The sequence below is a fragment of the Neoarius graeffei genome, chromosome 5, assembly GCF_027579695.1.
Source record: "Neoarius graeffei isolate fNeoGra1 chromosome 5, fNeoGra1.pri, whole genome shotgun sequence".
NCBI lineage: Eukaryota > Metazoa > Chordata > Actinopteri > Siluriformes > Ariidae > Neoarius > Neoarius graeffei.
In genome coordinates this window covers 95681085-95703142 of record NC_083573.1, presented here as the reverse complement: position 1 = coordinate 95703142, position 22058 = coordinate 95681085, and the positions used below count along the sequence as shown (strand labels likewise).

The 22058-nt window shown below is 43.7% G+C and overlaps 1 protein-coding gene across 2 annotated transcripts in view; it reads left to right on the top strand.

The window, feature by feature from the left end:
* dipk2ab (divergent protein kinase domain 2Ab) overlaps positions 1–14735 on the top strand; it is a 142353-nt gene extending 127618 nt beyond the window's left edge. For both annotated transcript variants that reach the window (XM_060920735.1, XM_060920736.1), the window contains exon 4: positions 12668–14735. In XM_060920735.1, the coding sequence (XP_060776718.1) occupies positions 12668–12999 (332 nt within the window). In that variant the 3' untranslated portion in view covers positions 13000–14735. The remainder of the gene's footprint in view (positions 1–12667) is intronic.
* The last annotated feature ends 7323 nt before the right edge of the window (positions 14736–22058 follow it).

Sequence of the window (22058 nt, the reverse complement as noted above, 5' to 3'; positions counted from 1 at the left end):
GACTGGCCTGTGTGTGTCTTGTGGCTATTATATAAAGGTGTATTTAAAAAGTTAATTGTACTTCTATTTCTATAAGAATATCTACAGTGGTGAGAATTCAGTATCTACAATGTTGAGAATATATGAGCCAAAGTTGAAACCATGACAAAAAAGGGAAATATGTCTCCATCACACAGGGTGGGTTACAGGCAAAGCTTATTCTATAGACAAGTGAGTTGCATGGTGAGGCAAAACTTAGCTTATTCTAAAACTTATACAAACAATTAATGTAAAACAGTAATCAACAGCATGTGTTAAACAGAACAAGAACAAAGGAAATTTTTAAATGTAACTAAGAAATTGATAGAACAAGAAATGCAAACAAACAATAAAGATATAATGTTAGCAAAATATGAATAATCTTATTTTCATTAATTTCACCTTAAAATGCACCAGAATGCACGAATATGAATTGAAAAATCAAAATTTTCCAGGGGAGGGCCCCTGGACCCCCCTCTTTGTACAAGCACCTGTGGTGCTTGCAGCGGCTGCCTGTAGCAGCCGTGGTTCGGGTACCGCGTGCATTCGGGCCACCATATTTTCCATTTGGGCCAGTAACTTTTCAACTCCACTGGCCCAATGGGCCACCAGTGGTAAATGCTTGATGTCTAGGCCTGGGTGTGTAAGGTCTCATTTTGAAAAAAAAATTCCCGGGGCGTGTCCCCGGACCCCCCTTATTTCAGATTTTCTGCTTTTTTTTCATCAGGACCCGCTCTCATCCCTGTTTCTTTGCATTGTTTGACAGTTAAGAGGAAAGTGCCAAAAACTTTGGTAAAAAGTGGTTTCTTACCTCAATGTGTGCTTTCCTGTCCACAAATGGTGTCAGACGCTTAGACTGTGTAGCTGCAGGCTTTTCCGATGTATGCTAATGCCATATGTCAAATCTTGTTTTTGTGCATCTTCCCAGTGACGAGTGAAAAAATTACTCGGCAGTTAATGATTTGACCGCTTTTCATAGTTTCCATGCGTGTCCTTTTGTTTTGATATGGTCGACCAGGGCAACGCACCCACGATCAGCATAGTTAGTCTCTGCATCACACAAGATGCACCTGCATTTACCAGCAATGTCAACTTTCCGGTAATATTCCCCCACAGTGGTGTCCATTTCTTTATTGTTATAAACGACTTTTAACGGTTTTGAACACCATTCCCAATTCCATTTCACTCTGCACCCACGATCAACTTCCCTTGCTCAGTTTTCTTCTTTTCGATCAATAATTTTGTCATCATTCAAAATATTCACTTTCTAATTTCAAAATGCGGTTACCGCGTTGTAAAGAAGCAAGAACGAGCTACTATATATTCACGTCGCCGATTGGCCACATTACTAACGCTTGACACATTTTCTTCCAGTCACAAACCTCATTACACACGCATAATCGGAGTCAAGGTCAGTCCGTAAAACACGGAATGGGACGTGGAATCAGATGCAAAATGGCAAATATTACGTTTGCACATTTACCGCAAGTCAACACCTCTCCCGAATTTTGAGTATTTTGGCAGTTCACAAAATTTTCTAAATTTATTCAAATCCGCAACCAAATAGCATGCCTGGAGGATTTGATGCTCTGATCAAATCCGATTTGATCTGTTTTCCAATCTGACGCACGCCAGTAATTAGTTTTCTGAAATATTCCAGATGTTTTCTCTCACTGAAAGTTTTAATGGTCTCTCACACTTTCCCTGCTGGAGTGGAACTCGTTTGTTCATTACAAAAAGCCATTGCAGAGTTTGGGTTTTTTATTTTATATTTATTCATTTATTCATTCTGTGTGTTTTGTTATATTTTGTTCAGTTTTGTTTTTTGCTGGGGTTTTTTCATCACTTTGTTTTGCATTTAGTTTTTTTATTTGCTTTTTCTGTTTTGTGCCTTGTATCTTACTTATTTTCCTTTTTTGTTGTTTTGCCTTGTCCTTCCTGTTTTTTTTGTGCCTCCTGTCTTTTTTTCTGTGTTTTTTTACATATTTATCTATTTATCAGTCTTTTTATTTGTTTGTCTGGGTTTTTTAATTTTGTTAGGTTTTGTGTTTGCATTTTTTTCCACCATTTTTTGTTTTGTTTAGATTTTTTGTTTTTTTATGCTTGTTTCTGTTTTGTTTCTATTTTGTTTTGTGCTTTTGTATTTTGTTCTATTTTTCTTTTTTATTTTGCCTTGTGCTTCCTGTTTTGGTTTTTTGTTGTTTTTTTCGTTTTGTTTATTCATTTTGTTTTCTGTTTTGCATTTTGTTTTGTGCTTCCTATCATTTTTTTTCCTGGATGTTTTTTTTTCTCTTTTTATGTATTTATCAATCTTTTTATTTTTTGCTCTAGCATTTTGTTTTGTTTAGGTTTTTTTTTGGGGGGGGGGGTTGTGCTTCTTGTGGGTTTTTTTCTGTTTCTATTTTATTTTGTGCTTTGTATCTTATTCTATGATTTTTTTTGTTGCTTAGCGTTTTGCCTAGTCCTTCCTGTTTTTTTGTTTATTTGTTTTTGTTTTCTGTTTTGCATTTTGTTTTGTGCTTCCTGTCTTTTTTCTGGTGGTTGTTGTTGTTGTTGTTGCTATTTGTTTGGTATGTTTTTTCTTTTCCTTTTGTCTTTTTTACCTTTATTTTGTTTTCTGTTTTTTTTGTTGTATCTTTTGTCATTTCTTTTCCTTTTGTGGTGCTTTATCTATATTTTGTTGTTTGTATTTATTTATTTATTTATTTATTTTAAATTGAATCAGGTTTGGGGTATTTTCTGATCCAACTTGCTGATGTTTAGTTTTTACTCGTGCTCTGAAAGGTGACGTTAACGGACATGTCATCTTTTTTTTAATCCCAAGTCTCGTCTCGTCGTCTTCTGCTTTATCCAGGGCCGGATCGCGGAGGCAGCAGTCTGAGCATGGAAGCCCAAACTTCCCTTTCCCCAGACACCTCGGCCAGCTCCTCGGGAAGAACACCAAGGCGTTCCCAGGCCAGCCGAGAGACATAGTCCCTCCAGCGTGTCCTGGGTCTTCCCCAGGGCCTCCTCCCGGGGGGACATGCCTGGAACACCTCCCCAGGGAGGCATCCAGGAGGCATCCGAAAGAGATGCCCGAGCCACCTCAGCTGATTCCTCTCGATGTGGAGGAGCAGCGGCTCTACTCCGAGCTCCTCCCGAGTGACTGTGCTTCTCACCCTATCTCTAAGGGAGCGCCCAGCCACCCTGCGAAGGAAACTCATTTCGGCCGCTTGTATCCGCGATCTTGTTCTTTCAGTCATTACCCAAAGCTCATGACCATAGGTGAGAGTCGGAACGTAGATCGACCGGTAAATTGAGAGCTTCACCTTTTGGCTCAGCTCCTTCACCATGACGGACCGGTAAAGCGACCGCATCACTGCAGAGGCTGCACCGATCCGCCTGTCGATCTCACGCTCTATCCTTTCCTCACTCGTGAACAAAATCCCGAGATACTTAAACTCCTCCACTTGAGGCAGGACTTCTCCACCAACCTGGAAAGGGCAAGCCACCCTTTTCCGGTTGAGAACCATGGCCTCGGACTTGGAGGTGCTGATTCTCATCCCAGCCGCTTCACACTTGACTGCAAACCACCCCAGTGCATGCTGAAGGTCCTGGTTTGAAGAAGCCAACAGGACAACATCATCTGCAAAAAGCAGAGATGAAATCCTGTGGTTCCCAAACAGGATTCCTTCCGGCCCCTGGCTGCGCCTAGAAATTCTGTCCATAAAAATTATGAACAGAACCGGTGACAAAGGGCAGCCCTGCCGGAGTCCAACATGCACTGGGAACAGGTCTGACTTACTGCCGGCAATGCGAACCAGACTCCTGCTCCGTTCGTACAGGGACCGGACAGCCCTTAGCAAAGAGCCCCGAACCCCATACTCCCGAAGCACCCCCCACAGAATACCATGGGGGACATGGTCGAATGCCTTCTCCAGATCCACAAAGCACATGTGGACTGGTTGGGCAAACTCCCATGAACCCTCGAGCACCCTATGAAGGGTATAGAGCTGGTCCAGTGTTCCACGACCAGGACGGAAACCGCATTGTTCCTCCTGGATCCGAGGTTCAACTATTGGCTGAATTCTCCTCTCCAGTACCCTGGAGTAAACCTTCCCGGGGAGGCTGAGAAGTGTGATTCCCCTATAATTGGAGCACACTCTCCGGTCCCCTTTCTTAAAAAGAGGGACCACCACCCCAGTCTGCCACTCCAAAGGCACTGTCCCCGACTGCCACGTGATGCTGCAGAGGCATGTCAGCCAAGACAGCCCCACAACATCCAGAGACTTGAGATACTCAGGGCGGATCTCATCCACCCCTGGTGCCCTGCCACCGAGGAGCTTGAAAACCACCTCAGTGACTTTGGCTTGGGTAATGGACGAGTCCACCTCTGAGTCATCAGCCTCTGCTTCCTCAATGGAAGACGTGACGGTGGGATTGAGGAGATCCTCTAAATATTCCTTCCACTGCCCAACAATGTCCCTAGTCAAGGTCAACAGCTCCCCACCCGCACTGTAAACAGTGTTGGCAGAGTACTGCTTCCCCCTCCTGAGGCGCCGGATGGTTTGCCAGAATTTCTTCAAGGCTGACCGATCCTCCTCCATGGCCTCACCGAACTCCTCCCAGTTCCGAGTTTTTGCCTCCGCAACTGCCCGAGCTACGGCACGCCTGGCCTGCCGATACCCATTAGCTGCCTCCGGAGTCCCGGAGGCCAACATGGCCCGATAGGACTCCTTCTTCAGCTTGACGGCGTCCCTTACTTCCGGTGTCCACCACCGGGTTCGGGGATTGCCGCCACGACAGGCACCAGAGACCTTGTGGCCACAGCTCCGAACAGCTGTGTCTGCAATGGAGGTAGAGAACATGGTCCACTCAGACTCAATGTCCCCCGCCTCCCTCGGAAGCTGGGAGAAGCTCTCCCGGAGGTGGGAGTTAAAGACCTCCCCAACAGAGTGCTCGGCCAGACATTCCCAGCAGACCCTCACCATATGTTTGGGCCTGCCAGGTCTGTCCGGCTTCCTCCTCCGCCAGCAGATCCAACTCACCACCAGGTGATGATCAGTTGACAGCTCAGCCCCTCTCTTCACCCGAGTGTCCAAGACATAGGGCCAGAGATCCGATGAAACCACAACAAAGTCAATCATCAACCTCCGACCTAAGGTGTCCTGGTGCCACGTGCACTTATGGACACCCCTATGCTCGAACATGGTGTTTGTTATGGACAAATCATGACTAGCACAGAAGTCCAATAACAAAATACCACTCTGGTTCAGATCGGGGAGGCCGTTCCTCCCAGTCACGCCCCTCCAGGTGTCACTGTTGTCGCCCACGTGAGCGTTGAAGTCCCCCAGTAGAACAATGGAGTCCCCAGTCTGAGCACCTCTCAGTACCTCTCCCAGGGACTCCAAGAAGGCCGGATACTCTATACTGCTATTCGGCCCATAGGCGCAAACAACAGCAAGAGCCCTCTCCCCGACCCGAAGGCGCAGAGAGGCGACCCTCTCGTTCACTGGGGTAAACTCCAACACATGGTGGCTGAGCTGGGGAGCTATAAGCAAGCCCACACCAGCCCGCCACCACTCACCATGGGCGACTCCAGAGGAGTGGAGAGTCCAGCCTCTCTCGAGGAGCTGGGTTCCGGAGCCCAAGCTGTGCGTGGAGGTGAGCCCGACTATCTCTAGCCAGTACCTCTCAACCTCCCGCACAAGCTCAGGCTCTTTCCCCCCCAGCGAAGTGACATTCCATGTCCCAACAGCTAGCCGCTGTATTCGGGGATCAGGTCGTCGAGGCTCCTGCCTTTGACTGCCACCTAATCCACACTGCACCAGCCCCCTACGGCTACCTCTGTGGGTGGTGAACCCACAGGAGGTCGGGCCCACATCACCGCTTCGGGCTGAGCCCGGCCGGGCCCCGTGGGCAAAAGCCCGGCCACCAAGCGCTCACATACGAGCCCCAACCCCAGGCCTGGTTCCAGGGTGGGGCCCCGGCTGCGCCATACCGGGCGACGTCACGGTCCTTGATTTTATTTTATCCATAAGGGTTTTGGTGAACTGCTCTTGGTCTGGCCTGTCACCGAGGACCTGTCTGCCTTGGGAGACCCTAACAGGGGCATAATGCCCCCGACAACATAGCTCCTAGGATCATTCAAGCACACAAACCCCTCCACCACAATAAGGTGGCAGTTCTAGGAGGGGAGCTTTATTAGGATCGTTAACAGAAGCAGGCGTCCTGACAGCCACAACACTTCGTTATTACAGTGGGAGAAAGTCAGACGAGCTTCAGGATCAAGTGTCAGCCAATACCGAGAGCTCCGACATCATAATGGTTTAAAGATTGAGATTGAATTTTTAATCTTTTGGTAATTTATCAAAATATAATCGGAATGAGTTTCCCAGAACTGTCCCTGCTGCGCTTGTAAACAGCTGCGTGTTATTAAATAAACATGTGACGTGTTTAAAATGACTGTGAAATCCTGGAGGGTGTTGGTTCCTCCTCGTGTGACCTGAAGCTCCCCTGAGAGTGATCCTGCTGAGGGAGACGATTGGTGTTGGAGTTGAATATCCCCGTGTTGGTCCTGAGTCGTGAGGAAGGCGTGCCGGTGTACTGGGGAGTGTTTTTGTTTCTTGGATGAAGAAACTCAGATGTGGGATGAGTTTTGAATCTTTTCTGATTTTTTTTTTTTTCCCGCCTTCCAGTGAGGATGCTGAGCTTCATGCTGAGTTCTGTTTCCGAAACATTTGTCACACATTTGCCACACTAGACATGTCGGTTCCCCTGGAGGCCTGCGCTGGATTTCAGACATGTGCTCTATCAGCTGGGGCTTTGATACAGGCAGAGCTGTGGACCTGCACCGGGGACGTGGAGTGGAGGTGTGAAGGGTGGGCTGGGGATTTCGCAAAGCCTGGACCCGCCCCCCCCCCCCCGCCCCCATGTGTGTGTGTGTTTGCAGGTTACAGAGCTGTGAAATCAATGTAGCTGTCTCACAGTTGCATTGTATTGCCAGTTATTTATTCCAGGAAAAGTGTTTCACCAGTAAAACTTCATGACTCCGTATAAAATCTGCAGACTAATAAGGTGTTTTCCAAAATAAGAGACATTAGGCAGTGCTGCAGTAAGTGTGTGTGTGTGTGTGTGTGAGAGAGAGAAGGAGAGAGTGAGATTGGCAGATGGAGATGCAGGATATACTTTGAACATCAAATAGGTCAGCCTCCACAGTGGTGTGTGTGTGTGTGTGTGTGTGTGTGTGTGTGTGTGTGTTGAGAGTGTGTTTGCGCATGTGTGAGTGAGGCATGTTAGCAATGTGTATCCGTGTGTTCAAGCGTGTGTGTGTGTGTGAGAGAGAGAGAGTGTGTTGAAGCATGTGTTTGAGTGTGTGTGAGACCCTGTGTGTGTGTGTGTGTGTGAGGTGTAGACTGTGTCAGTCCCTCCTGAGCTCAGTCCTGTCCCAGTGCCAGCAGTGTAACAGAAGCAGCTCTGTATTTCCAGCTCACAGGAAGTGGATAGAGTTCACTCACAAGGACACGGCCTCTTTACGCAGCTTGGTGTGTCTCCGCCCTCCGTCCCCAGCACCGCGTCACGTCCTCCACCTACAGCGCCGTGTCTCCACCCTCCGTCCCCAGCGCCGCATCACGTCTTCCACCTACAGCGCCGTGTCTTTCACCCAGAGTGTTCATTGGAGTCGATGAGGAAACGACGGTGCAGTAATGTTGTGATCAGTGAGCTGAGTCAGTAGAAGAAGGTGTTGATGCATTTCCTATAACAGCAGCTCTGACAGTAGTGTTCTAATATGCTATTGTTTCTATGGTAGCAACATTTACAGGGACTTGTACGGCGGACGTGCCACATACACAGGAGGAATCACTGCTTTAACAGGAAGGAACATGTTTCGTAGACGGTCCACAACTTTAAATGTAATAATCAATGGATAAACAAAATCTGTCATGAATTAATAAATAAATTAATAATAATAGGCAAATAAAATGCCAGTTTCACACTCACGATTTGGGCAGAGCAGAAAATAAAAGGGAAAAAAATCGTGGGACTGAAGACATGCATGTGAAATTTTCATTATTATTATTATCTTTTTTTAAATAATTTATACCAAAAGTAGCCGTACACACCATTTATTCCTGAATCAGCTGACCGTATTGTTGGTGTGAGCTGCAGTGAGCTCAGTCAGTGTGTTTATTAAAGTACTTTCCAGCTCTGGCGAATACTTAAAGGCAGTAATTCGACTCCGAGTTCGTTCAGCGCGGAGGATTTTCTCTACATACGAGATGGAAAGTGATTCTGGATCGCCGCCGGTGTTTGAGGTCTTTGGGAACAGGATGTTCGGGTAACGCTGCCAAGCATGAAGATCTTGAGCCGTGACAGAGTTTAGCCCTGTAGAGCAGCTCCACTCGGCTGGAGAAATATCAACACGCCGCTTCCTCTTTATTCCTTCACCTCTTATAACCCCCTGAGGTGTAAGTGCAGATTAGAGAGAAGGGGAGAGAGAGAGAGAGAACAGGGCAGGGAGAGTGTGTGTGTTTGGGGAGGGTGTCTGGAATATTGGCTGTGATTGTGTCTGACACTGGAGCTTGTTTGAATTGGAAATCAGCAAATTTGGTTTGCAAAATTTGCTTGGAGGGGGAATTAAGTACTGCTGGTGTTCTTTGGCTTGAGAAAATTGCAGATTTTAGTTTCTATTCTGATCATCATCCTTGAGGACATACACATGCATGTGTACACACGCGCACATGCACGCACGGTCTCTGTGGTAGGTCTGAGGCTAATGAAGCAGATTTGTGGTCCAGGCCTGTGTGGGAGATCCAGAAAGGCCGACTGCGGAGAAATTGGCAGCGCTCCGTCTACACCATCATCTCCTCGTGGCGGATCCGGCTCTCGGAGTGGAGAGATTGATTGATGAGGGAGAGAGAGAATTTTATTTGAGTTGTTGGAAGGGAAGAGGATCTGCAGTGCATTACAAGCTTTTAGGCTTATGGATCGTGTTGATTTACCTGGAACTGCGACTTTCTCTTCAATGCAAACGTTATTTATTTGCACTCATTGCTCAGGCTGTGATTTTAAACCCAGAGAAGTTTGAAAGAGAAGTTGGATGGATCAGAGGTGGAGTCGAGGAGCAAATGATTGTGTTTTAATTATTATTATTTTTTTTTTTTGCTCTTTATTGCCTTCATTAATGCTATTTAACACGCATCGATGTTAACGGTGATTCATTACAATTACAGATTGTGTATTCTCCAGTCTCGTCCAGCATTACAGGACCAGACTCGGTGTGATTACGTTGGCAGATGCATAGGTGCCAATAATTAACATGTAGTTATTCATTAAAAGTTTCAATTTCTTTCAATGTTGGATTAAACTAATTAACCAAAAAGACAAAAAAAACCCACATCCTTTTATTTTTATCTTTACCAAGGGTGCCAATAATTATGGAGCTGACTCTTTGTATGTAATCTGAACCACATTTATCAGAGATGGCGCTAGGATTTTTTGTGCTACGTCCAGGTACCCGCATGACTGACCAAATTGGGGTCTCTGGCATTTTTTTTTTCTTTTTTGGGGCCCCAAATTTTTTATATATTTTCATATCTAACAGTCAGAGGGGCAAATATTTAAGTTATTCCACGAACTCCGGTCCTACATGAGTTGATAATCCATGTACGATGAGACTGAGTGGAATAACTGTTTTATTCAATCAACATTCACCGCATTTTGAGAAACGGAGCATTTTTATTTTTTATGTTTTGCAAATTCGATAAATAAAAACTTAATACAAAACGTCCGACAAAATCATTTCCACTTAGACTGTAAACCAACCGGTGAAATGACAGGAGCAATTTGTGAAAAATACGAAAATAATAATTCTTGGGAAAAAAAAAAAGAAGTTCTTACCATCAAATACTTTCATTCCTTTTTTTTTGGGGGGGGTTGTTTTCAAGTAGAGTTTTATTTTGTCCTCGGTTGGCTCAGCAACATGTTCTGCCATTTTGTTTTTCTCTACTCACGGTATAGATGACTTGCAACCACGTGATCAAAACGTGTTACGTCATGAGCGTCCGCCATGATGGTGGACAGATAAAACAACTAGGCTGGCAGCCACTGAAAGCGTGTCTGTAAACAGTGCTGAATTTTCTCAGTATTACCACGATTTGAACGCTCGAGCGAAGATTCGATACAAACACAAGATAGATATGTGTGATTTTGACCCGTATTATCTAAAAAAACAGTCAGACTTTTCTGAAGACGCTTCTACTGACTATCGAGTACCCAGATATCGCGTTCTGTCTGGTTCGGCTGCCGAAGAATCAAGTCCAACCTTGGCTGAAACATAGCCCGTGTTCTGAGTGGGTGCCCAGTCTGGATTGTTTCTATCGTATAATTTTGCTGGCACTCCTAGAAGCGAAATAGTAAGAGAACGCTCATTTTATAGCAAAATTCTAGCAACACGAAATAAAATTCTTCCATGATATGATCGAGAAAAAATGATTACTGCAAACACGAGCTGTTTTGGTTTTGTTAGATCAGCCCTGCCGATTATTGTTCAGCCGTGTTTCCTCGCCCTCTTTCCGAATCACGGACGGAATTCTAAAAAATCAGAACGTGCCACGGTCACGAGTCCTGTTGTGACCACAACCATATACAGCACAAAGATATGGCATCGCTAAAAGAATGCTTAAAGCAGTGGAAAAACAAAGAGTTGCACACTGGTGACTGTGTTTTGTTTGAGGGGGGTTGGCATGTTTTTGTGTAAAAATGCACGATTTCTGCGTTAGTGTGATCCCTGTTTATGTACAGTGGGGCAAAAAAGTATTTAGTCAGCCACCAATTGTGCAAGTTCTCCCACTTAAAAAGATGAGAGAGGCCTGTAATTTTCATCATAGGTACACTTCAACTATGAGAGACAAAATGGGGGGAAAGAATCCAGGAAATCACATTGTAGGATTTTTAATGAATTAATTGGTAAATTCCTCAGTAAAATAAGTATTTGGTCACCTACAAACAAGCAAGATTTCTGGCTCTCACAGACCTGTAACAACTTCTTTAACAGGCTCCTCTGTCCTCCACTCGTTACCTGTATTAATGGCACCTGTTTGAACTCGTTATCAGTATAAAAGACACCTGTCCACAACCTCAAACAGTCACACTCCAAACTCCACTATGGCCGAGACCAAAGAGCTGTCAAAGGACACCAGAAACAAAATTGTAGACCTGCGCCAGGCTGGGAAGACTGAATCTGCAATAGGTAAGCAGCTTGGTGTGAAGAAATCAACTGTGGGAGCAATTATTAGAAAGTGGAAGACATACAAGACCACTGATAATCTCCCTCGATCTGGGGCTCCACGCAAGATCTCACCCCGTGGGGTCAAAATGATCACAAGAACGGTGAGTAAAAATTCCAGAACCACACAGGGGGACCTAGTGAATGACCTGCAGAGAGCTGGGACCAAAGTAACAAAGGCTACCATCAGTAACACACTACGCCGCCAGGGACTCAAATCCTGCAGTGCCAGACGTGTCCCCCTGCTTAAGCCAGTACATGTCCAGGCCCGTCTGATGTTTGCTAGAGAGCATTTGGATGATCCAGAAGAGGATTGGGAAAATGTCATATGGTCAGATGAAACCAAAATAGAACTTTTTGGTAAAAACTCAACTTGTCGTGTTTGGAGGAGAAAGAATGCTGAGTTGCATCCAAAGAACACCATACCTACTGTGAAGCATGGGGGTGGAAACATCATGCTTTGGGGCTGTTTTTCTGCAAAGGGACCAGGACGACTGATCCGTGTAAAGGAAAGAATGAATGGGGCCATGTATTGTGAGATTTTGAGTGAAAACCTCCTTCCATCAGCAAGGGCATTGAAGATGAAACGTGGCTGGGTCTTTCAGCATGACAATGATCCCAAACACACCGCCCGGGCAACGAAGGAGTGGCTTCGTAAGAAGCATTTCAAGGTCCTGGAGTGGCCTAGCCAGTCTCCAGATCTCAACCCCATAGAAAATCTTTGGAGGGAGTTGAAAGTCCGTGTTGCCCAGCGACAGCCCCAAAACATCACTGCTCTAGAGGAGACCTGCATGGAGGAATGGGCCAAAATACCAGCAACAGTGTGTGAAAACCTTGTGAAGACTTACAGAAAATGTTTGACCTCTGTCATTGCCAACAAAGGGTATATAACAAAGTATTGAGATGAACTTTTGTTATTGACCAAATACTTATTTTCCACCATAATTTGCAAATAAATTATTTAAAAATCAGACAATGTGATTTTCTGGATTTTTTTTCTCATTTTGTCTCTCATAGTTGAAGTGTACCTATGATGAAAATTACAGGCCTCTCTCATCTTTTTAAGTGGGAGAACTTGCACAATTGGTGACTGACTAAATACTTTTTTGCCCCGCTGTATATGACCAGCAACATAACATGAACAAACATGAGTCCTGTCGTAGATTGTCATCAGTGGCAAGTTGCTGGTATATAAGAGGAATAAAGCACAACACTTTTGGGATGCTCTTCAGAAAATCATCAACTTTTAGTTATCAGGGTGATGACTGCAACTCCAATTCATCCCACTTGTTATTGGTTATCTTTTTTATCAATACAGTTCAAGAGTTTTATTATTTGCTTAATTCACTCCTGACCCCTTGGTTTCCTTCTGTTTCTCCGCAGATAAGCCAGAGAACTACGACGTGTGGTACGAGAGCCGTTTCGAGGAGTGCGATAAGGAGGCCTGCCTCTCTTTCTCCAAAGACGCTCTGTGCTCAAGGGTCACCGTCGACCACAACTACTACGCCATCTGTCAGAACCTGCTGTCTCGCTACGCCACGTGGAGAGGTAGCACCGGGGGCTTGCTGCACGATCCACCACCCAACATCGGGAAAGACGGGCATCTCGACGCCCTGCTGGAAGAGTGCGTCAAGCCCAAGGTGCGCTACGGACGCTTCGCAGCTGCTAAAGAGCTCCGGCAGTATCTCACCGAGCTCAGTGGCACAGCCAGGTAATGACTGAGTGGACTGTCAGGGAGCAGGTACTGACATACTAACAGTTTCTTTCGCTCTTTGGGTAGCGGAGGAGCTGTTTCGGAGCAAAGGAGGAAAATTTCCACAAGCTCCAAGATCTGCGTTAATGTTCCAGCCTGCTGACTTTTAGAAATTGCTTTTAGTTTCTCTTCAAAGCATGACAGCTGGATGAAGATCTCTATATTGGATGGAAAGGAAGAACACCTCCCCCCCCCCCAGTTTACTCAAGATCAGCCCTCAAGCGTCCATGATATGATCGATGATGGAAAAACTGTGGAATTCATGGAAACTTGCTCGTGTTTCAGTTCAGTCTCCGCTCAGAGCTCATCGTTTGATAATCTCTGACAGTTGACGGTCTTCAAGAAGAAGAAGCAGGTATCGTACTTTTCTTCCAAAGAGTTGCTTGGTGAGATGTGAGCATACTCAGAAAGGCAGCTGGAGAGTTCAGCACACAGCAGCTCAGGAGGAACCCAACCCAACCCAGGCCTTTTCTTCACTAAATCTCAAGACTTCCAGTGATCTGATGTTTGGCAATCAAGCAAAGTGAGGGTTTAGGGTGTATGTACAGAACAAAATAATGAGCTCCAGCTGGTTCTGCTTTCACATATACCAAAGAGTCTGGCTATATGTCGCTCCAACCCGTGTACATTTCAAAATCCTGATGTGATTACGCGTGCCCAAGGCACGGTGAAAACGGACACTTTTTATGGACGATTTTTGCTTGTATTCCTCAAGCACATCTTGTACGGTCTGAACTTAATCCAGGATATTCTGAATAAACAACCACCAGGTCCAACTCAAACCTCTGTTTGAAAGCAGACATGCTAACATGCTGCGGTGCACCAATCCTACGTCCAAAGTTGAACCTACCACAGCTCAGAAATTGATTTCATTGCAATTTAATCACACACCTCTGACACTTAAGATCAGTTAACCTTCAGCTATCAATCTGCCATTTTTCCTGTTCCTGCCTTTTTCTTTAAACAAAAAACAAATGATCAGCACACTAGGTTTGATTTTCCACTTGTTGGACTAGTGAATTAGACCAGGATGTGTGTGAGAATGATACAAATCATGATTTCTTTGTGCTTTGGGAAGGAGCTAGAATCTGAAAACTAGATCATCACTTCAGCTTAGGACATATCTTCCCTTTGTATGAAGTTACTGTTCTCTGACAATAGTGTGAACTTCGTTCCTGGAGATCTCCAACCTCGCAGAACCTGGTTCCTTCCGTAATCTAATCTCAGACTCGAGCCCTGCTGTAATCTAATTTAACATTGGACTTGTGCCAAACCCGTGAGATCCAGAAGACCTTGACTACCTACCTACCTACCTACCCTACGTCCGAGATGAGATTAGGGCGGGAACTGGGTTCTACAGGGTTTCACATCACCTCGAACGTTCCAACATGGAAAAGCAATAAGTGTCGTTTCTTCACTATCGTTCCACGTCATCCGGTTTCATCCATGTGCGAGATCTCTGCTCTACCTGGGACTGATTCGCACCTCTTTAGCAGCAGGTGTGAGCGATTTGTAAGTGTGAAAGAAGAAAAAAAAAAAACACCCTGTCTGCTTTGTGTTGTAATTATTATTTTTTTCATTGAGTATTATATCAGCAGTGTCTGATTTTACTGTGCCTTTCATTCGAAAGTTGTATCCACAACTTTTCAGTGGGTTTAATTATCAAATAAATAAATGAATCGGTCTATATATCTTTCATATATTAGCCTCTGTTTTTATTTCGTAATTACTTTTTTCTCATTACACATTTAAAAACAACCTCCACAAACAAACTTTAGGAATCTGAGCTTTATTTCTTTACCCACCAACTTGTGAGGTGACCGATGGTCATTGTAATAGCAATAACGATCACATAACGATCATCATTACTGTGCACAGCAACTCTAATATAGAAGTGTTTTAATTAAATACTCCACTCTCAAACGTTAAATATTTAAATAATATTGTCTGGCGTTGAGTGGTATATCAGATATATTCCATTCAGCTAGCATGATACTGAACAAGTCGAAGACGAGTAGCTGAATGGAATACAGTGGTGCTTGAAAGTTTGTGAACCCTTTAGAATTTTCTATATTTCTGCATAAATATGACCTAAAACATCATCAGATTTTCACACAAGTCCTAAAAGTAGATAAAGAGAACCCAGTTAAACAAATGAGACAAAAATATTATACTTGGTCACTTATTTATTGAGGAAAATGATCCAATATTACATATCTGTGAGTGGCAAAAGTATGTGAACCTTTGCTTTCAGCATCTGGTGTGACCCCCTTGTGCAGCAATAACTGCAACTAAACGTTTCCGGTAACTGTTGATCAGTCCTGCACACCGGCTTGGAGGAATTTTAGCCTGTTCCTCTGTACAGAACAGCTTCAACTCTGGGATGTTGGTGGGTTTCTTCACATGAACTGCTCGCTTCAGGTCCTTCCACAACATTTTGACTGGATTAAGGTCAGGACTTTGACTTGGCCATTCCAAAACATTCATTTCATCCTTCTTTAACCATTCTTTGGTAGAACGACTTGTGTGCTTAGGGTCGTTGTCTTGCTGCATGATGCACCTTCTCTTGAGATTCAGTTCATGGACAGATGTCCTGACATTTTCCTTTAGAATTCGCTGGTATAATTCAGAATTTATTGTTCCATCAATGATGGCAAGCCGTCCTGGACCAGATGCAGCAAAATGGGCCCAAACCATGATACTACCACCACCATGTTTCACAGATGGGATAAGGTTCTTATGCTGGAATGCAGTGTTTTCCTTTCTCCAAACATAACGCTTCTCATTTAAACCAAAAAGTTCTATTTTAGTCTCATCCGTCCACAACATTTTTCCAATAGCTTTCTGGCTTGTCCGTGTGATCTTTAGCAAACTGCAGATGAGCAGCAATGTTCTTTTTGGAGAGCAGTGGCTTTCTCCTTGCAATCCTGCCATGCACACCATTGTTGTTCAGTGTTCTCCTGATGGTGGACTCATGAACATTAACATTGGCTAATGTGAGAGAGGCCTTCAGTTGCTTAGAAGTTACCCTGGGGTCCTTTGTGACCTCACCGACTATTACACACCTTGCTCTTGGAGTGATCTTTGTTGGTCGACCACTCCTGGGGAGGGTAACAATAGTCTTGAATTTCCTCCATTTGTACACAATCTGTTTGACTGTGGATTGGTGGAGTCCAAACTCTTTAGAGATGGTTTTATAACCTTTTCCAGCCTGATGAGCATCAACAACGCTTTTTCTGAGGTCCTCAGAAATCTCCTTTGTTCGTGCCATGATACACTTCCACAAACGTGTTGTGAAGATCAGACTTTGATAGATCCCTGTTCTTTAAATAAAACAGGGTGCCCACTCACACCTGATTTGTCATCCCATTGATTGAAAACACCTGACTAATTTCACCTTCAAATTAACTGCTAATCCTAGAGGTTCACATACTTTTGCCACTCACAGATATGTAATATTGGGTCATTTTCCTCAATAAATAAATGACCAAGTATAATATTTTTGTCTCTTTGTTTAACTGGGTTCTCTTTATCTACTTTTAGGACTTGTGTGAAAATCTGATGATGTTTTAGGTCATATTTATGCAGAAATACAGAAAATTCTAAAGGGTTCACAAACTTTCAAACACCACTGTATATCTGATATACCATGAAAAAAGCCAGCCATTATTATTGTAATTGTTATTATACACACACATTTGATGGAACAATTATAGATTTTACAAAAAGTTAAGAACAGTTGGGTAACTTACCAGTACTGAATGCTGATTCTGATCGAATGTAATTCAATGTTCTGTCAATCCAATGTACTGTACAAAGTCAAAGTTCTAACAATAAAAATGGTACAAGTCCAAAAAGCCTGAACAATAACCAACCCAACTTGCATACAAGCTATATACAGGCTGACAGTTCAAGTTCAGTTACTTTTGGTCGTAGTTAATTGTTAGATTACAGTTGTTCAAAACAAAAGTGCTTTGAGTGAAGTCCTCTTGTAAAAGTCTCAATCACTTTTCCTCACCTCCAAGTAGAACTTTGACAGTATTTCCGCTATTGCTCTCTTTTCCAGTTTTTCAAGGTCCGTTGGTCTGTTATTCTCTCGTAAATTATGCGTGAAGAATATCCAGTGAAGTTTTGGTAGCCTTTCGGGTGTTCACCGCATCTTCCTCTTTAAATCTTCCGCTTTTAATGAAGCAAACCTTGTGGCTATTTTTGTTTGTGTACAAACTGTTAGTGTCACTCATGAGTGCACAAGTTTTACATCTCCGACTTATCTCTTTTCCAGTTTTTCGATGTCCGTTGGTCTGTTTTTCTCTTGTAAATATGCGTGAAGAATATCCAGTGAAGTTTTGGTAGCCTTTCGGGTGTTCAGTACGGAAGCCGCGAGAGGCCCTTCATATAATCTTTTTTTATTCACCTTGTTATCCCGAGATAACGACATAATTAATTCAGGATCTCAAGAAAACAACACAACTAATTCGAGATCTCGAGAAAACAAAACAATTATTCCGTGATCTCGAAAAAACAAGAGGTGCCGCGGACTAATTTTGAAATTATCCCTTATTAAAAGGCTTAATGCAATCTCTCCCTGTGTCAACCCCTGATCAAAATATTGCCTTATTAGGTGATCGATTATTCCAGACATTCTAATGACCAAAGTTGTGTCTATACAGAATGAGAAATAGCCCCAAAGTCAGCATATCACAAGTCTCTTGGCGTACCTGAATGAACCATTTCTCAGCTGTTTACTCGAGATCATGAAATAATTGTTTTGTTTTCTCGAGATCTCGAAATAACGGTTTTGTTTTCTCGAGATCTCGAATTAGTTGTGTTGTTTTCTCGAGATCCTGAATTAATTATATCGTTATCTCGGAATAACAAGGTGAATAAAAAAAAGGATTATATGAAGGGCCTCTCTCGGCTTCCGTAGTTCAGCACATCTTCAGTTTATTTATTTAGTGCTTAAACCGAGCACTGAATTAACCCCGTCTTCTCCCTCTCTTGGCCGACAAAGAAATGATTGTGCACATGAGCAACGGAAAAGTTTTGTCATTGGATCTTTGTGTGTGACATCGTGTTGTCTTGACAATGTGCAATATTATACGCTAAATCTCCATTGGGGAGAGTAACATAATACATGGAGGATAAGAGATATGATAATATTGCATACCATCAATAAACCCGCTAGAAGGGAATAGAATACATGTTTTTATTCCATGGAAAAAGTGTCCTGTATGTAAAATATTTAAATAATATTGGCTGGCTTTTTTTTGTGCTATATCAGATATATTCCATTCAGCTAGCATGATACTGAATGAGTTGAAAACGAGTAGCTGAATGGAATATATCTGATATACCATGAAAAAAGCCATTATTATTATACATACTCTCCTCCTCATCTCATCTCATTATCTCTAGCCGCTTTATCCTGTCTTACAGGGTCGCAGGCAAGCTGGAGCCTATCCCAGCTGACTACGGGCGAAAGGCGGGGTACACCCTGGACAAGTCGCCAGGTCATCACAGGGCTGACACATAGACACAGACAACCATTCACGCTCACATTCACACCACCAGTCAATTTAGAGTCACCAGTTAACCTAACCTGCATGTCTTTGGACTGTGGGGGGAAACCGGAGCACCCGGAGGAAACCCACGCGGACACAGGGAGAACATGCAAACTCCACACAGAAAGGCCCTCGCCAGCCACGGGGATCGAACCCAGACCTCCTTGCTGTGAGGCAACAGCGCTAACCACTACACCACCGTGCCGCCACACATACTCTCCTTATATCAGCAAATCGACATTCTCGAAAGCCAACGTGAGCTTAACCGTGAGTCGGCGCCGTCAGCGCAGCAGTGAAGTCACCTTCCAGCTGGTGTAGCGTTCATCAGTAGTGTTAGTGAATGCTAATAAAGTGGTCAAGCCAGTGCTATCTTTCAAGAGCAAGTAGCACAGGCTAACAACTGAGAAACTAAGATTTCTGTCTCCAGACTCTTCTTCCACACTGTATGCTTGCTACAGTATTTTTCACTCAGACTTGAGTATTCATTTCCCTGTGTAATTTACTGAGTTACTTTTAAAATCAACATCGACAACTACACACAACAGAGTGACCTGACAGCCAAAATTCTCTCAATCTTCCATTTTTAATGAAGCAAACATGGCGGCCATGTTTGCTTACAAACTGTCACAGTAACTCCCTAGTGTGGAAGTTTTACACCTCCAATGTGTCTCTCTTTCAGTTTTTCGATGTCTGTTGGTATGTTTTTCTCTTGTAAATATGCATGAAGAATATATAATGAAGTTTTGGTAGCCTTTTGGGTGTTCATGTCTTTTTCTTTCCCAGCGAACACAGAAATGCTTGTGCTTTTGCGGAACAGAAAACTTTCTCATTGGATATTTGTATCAGCTCTAGCGTGTGATGTGATTATTGTCTTGACAGCCATGCAATATCGTAAACCATATTCAATACTCGTTCTCCACCGGGTAGAGTGTCGTAATACATGTAAGATAAGCGATATGCTAACAATATTGCATGCTATCAAATCAAATGAATGAAACTTGCTAGAAGGGAATAGAACACACGTTTTTATTCCATCGAAAAAGTGTCCTGTATGAATGATAATTGTTTATATTGGAATGTTTGTGATGTATGTCGGAGATCTAGTGATAATTTGTCAGTTTGTGTTGCACTTCTGTTCTTTTCTATTTTCTAAATTTAACAGCTGTTTGCCATATTAATGTCATATGGAAACATTATTTTTGCTAGCACAGTTACCATGGCATTGAAAAAATGAACGATCTCAGACATTCCATATGGCCTGAGTTCTCTGCTGTCCCCTCTAGTGGAATCATCCAGTAATACTCATCGTACATAGGCAAATATGTGAATAATTACGTTCATGATGCAGCCGGTTCTCTATGCAAATACGTCATTTACAAGAAACTGTATCTCCGTCTTTGTGTTAGGCGGACATGTGACTTGTAGTTCCCCACCGACAACCAGAAAAAGCCCCTGAAATGCCCCTGAACAGGAAATTTCAATTCATCTTAAGACATCTTGGTGTAGTCTTCTCAACTCCTTCTGTTTTTACAGAGTGGCGTTAAATCAACATGGCTGCTCACACTGTGAACGGTGTAAAGTCCATCTTCTCTACTTTTAAATGTGTTTATAACAGTATTAGTTTTAGATCAGTTAATACAGTATACACACACGGTATTTGGTTAAATATATAACACTGACCATACTAATCTCTGTTTTGAGAACATAATCAACAACATTAGCATTATAACTAAAGTTAGCTGGCTAGCTTGTTACTAAGCTACTCACTGTTATCCGCTGGCTAGCTTGCTTATTGCTAAGCTACTCAATGCTGTTATCTGCTGGCTAGCTTGCTTATTGCTGGGCTAGCTTGCTTGCTGCTAAGCTACTCATTGCTGTTATCTGCTAGCTAGCTTGCTTGCTGCTAAGCTACTCACTGCTGTTATCTGCTAGCTAGCTCATTTGCTGCTAAGCTACTCACTGCTGTTATCTGCTGGCTAGCTTGCTTATTGCTAAGCTACTCACTGCGGTTATCTGCTGGCTAGCTTGCTTTCTGCTAAGCTACTCACTGCTGTTATCTGCTAGCTAGCTTGCTTGCTGCTAAGCTACTCACTGCTGCTATCTGCTGGCTAGCTCACTTGCTGCTAAGCTACTCACTGCTGTTATCTGCTGGCTAGCTTGCTTGTTGTGGCGCTACTCACTGTTCTTTCCTGGCTAACTTGTTCTCATCTCATTATCTCTAGCTGCTTTATCCTGTTCTACAGGGTCGCAGGCAAGCTGGAGCCTATCCCAGCTGACTACGGGCGAAAGGCGGGGTACACCCTGGACAAGTCGCCAGGTCATCACAGGGCTGACACATAGACACAGACAACCATTCACACTCACATTCACACCTACGGTCAATTTAGAGTCACCAGTTAACCTAACCTGCATGTCTTTGGACTGTGGGGGAAACCGGAGCACGCGGACACAGGGAGAACATGCAAACTCCGCACAGAAAGGCCCTCGCTGGCCACGGGGCTCGAACTCGGACCTTCTTGCTGTGAGGCGACAGTGCTAACCACTACACCACCGTGCCACCTGGCTAACTTGTTGATAATGCTATTTGCTATTTTCCAGTGTTGTTCACAATAGTGGAACCAAAACGATAGCCACTCAGGCCTGTAACTGTAACATGCTCTGGCAGAGAAAACAAAACACGCCATAGTGGACGCATCCATTTTTTTTTTCCACTGTTCACCAGGTGGGAAATGATCATGACCAGTTGCACATTACCATTTATGAAGCACCACTGGCAGCATTATATCTATCATGAAGTCCCACAACTCACACAACTACATTGTTAAATTTTCTGATGACACTGCCATTTTGGGCCTTTTGCATAAAGACCAGGATGCAGCACCATACCACCTAGAAATTAAGCAGTTTGTAGACTGGTGTGATGCCCATCACCTGGTTGTCAATGTAAAGAAAACGGAAGAAATGATATTTGACCCCAGAGCAGTTTCTGATTCAAGACCAGTATGCATCCACAACACCCCCATCAGTCAGGTCTGCTCCTACTGTATAAATACCTGGGTGTACTTATGGACAGCTCACTTACATGGCATGTTCACATTGACAGTCTATGCACTAAACTCCAGCAGAGGATGTATTTTTTTAAGACGACTAAGACTGTATGGTGTTAATAGCAGGCTTCTGTTTTTATTTTTTTCAAATGGTTTTAGAAAGTGTGATACAGTATGGTATGGAAACCTGGTACGGGAATCTGACTGTCCAGTTGAAAGCAAAGTTGGGGCGTCTGGTCAAAACTGCACTTAAAATTGTTGGTCATATAGATCAAGGTTATATGCAATCTCTCTATGAAAAGTCAGTGCTCAGGGAGGCACTGAAGATTTTAGATGACCCCACCCATACTGTATATTGTACCAGGAATTTACTCTGCTACCCTCAGGGAGACGTTTTAGAACACCACATTGCA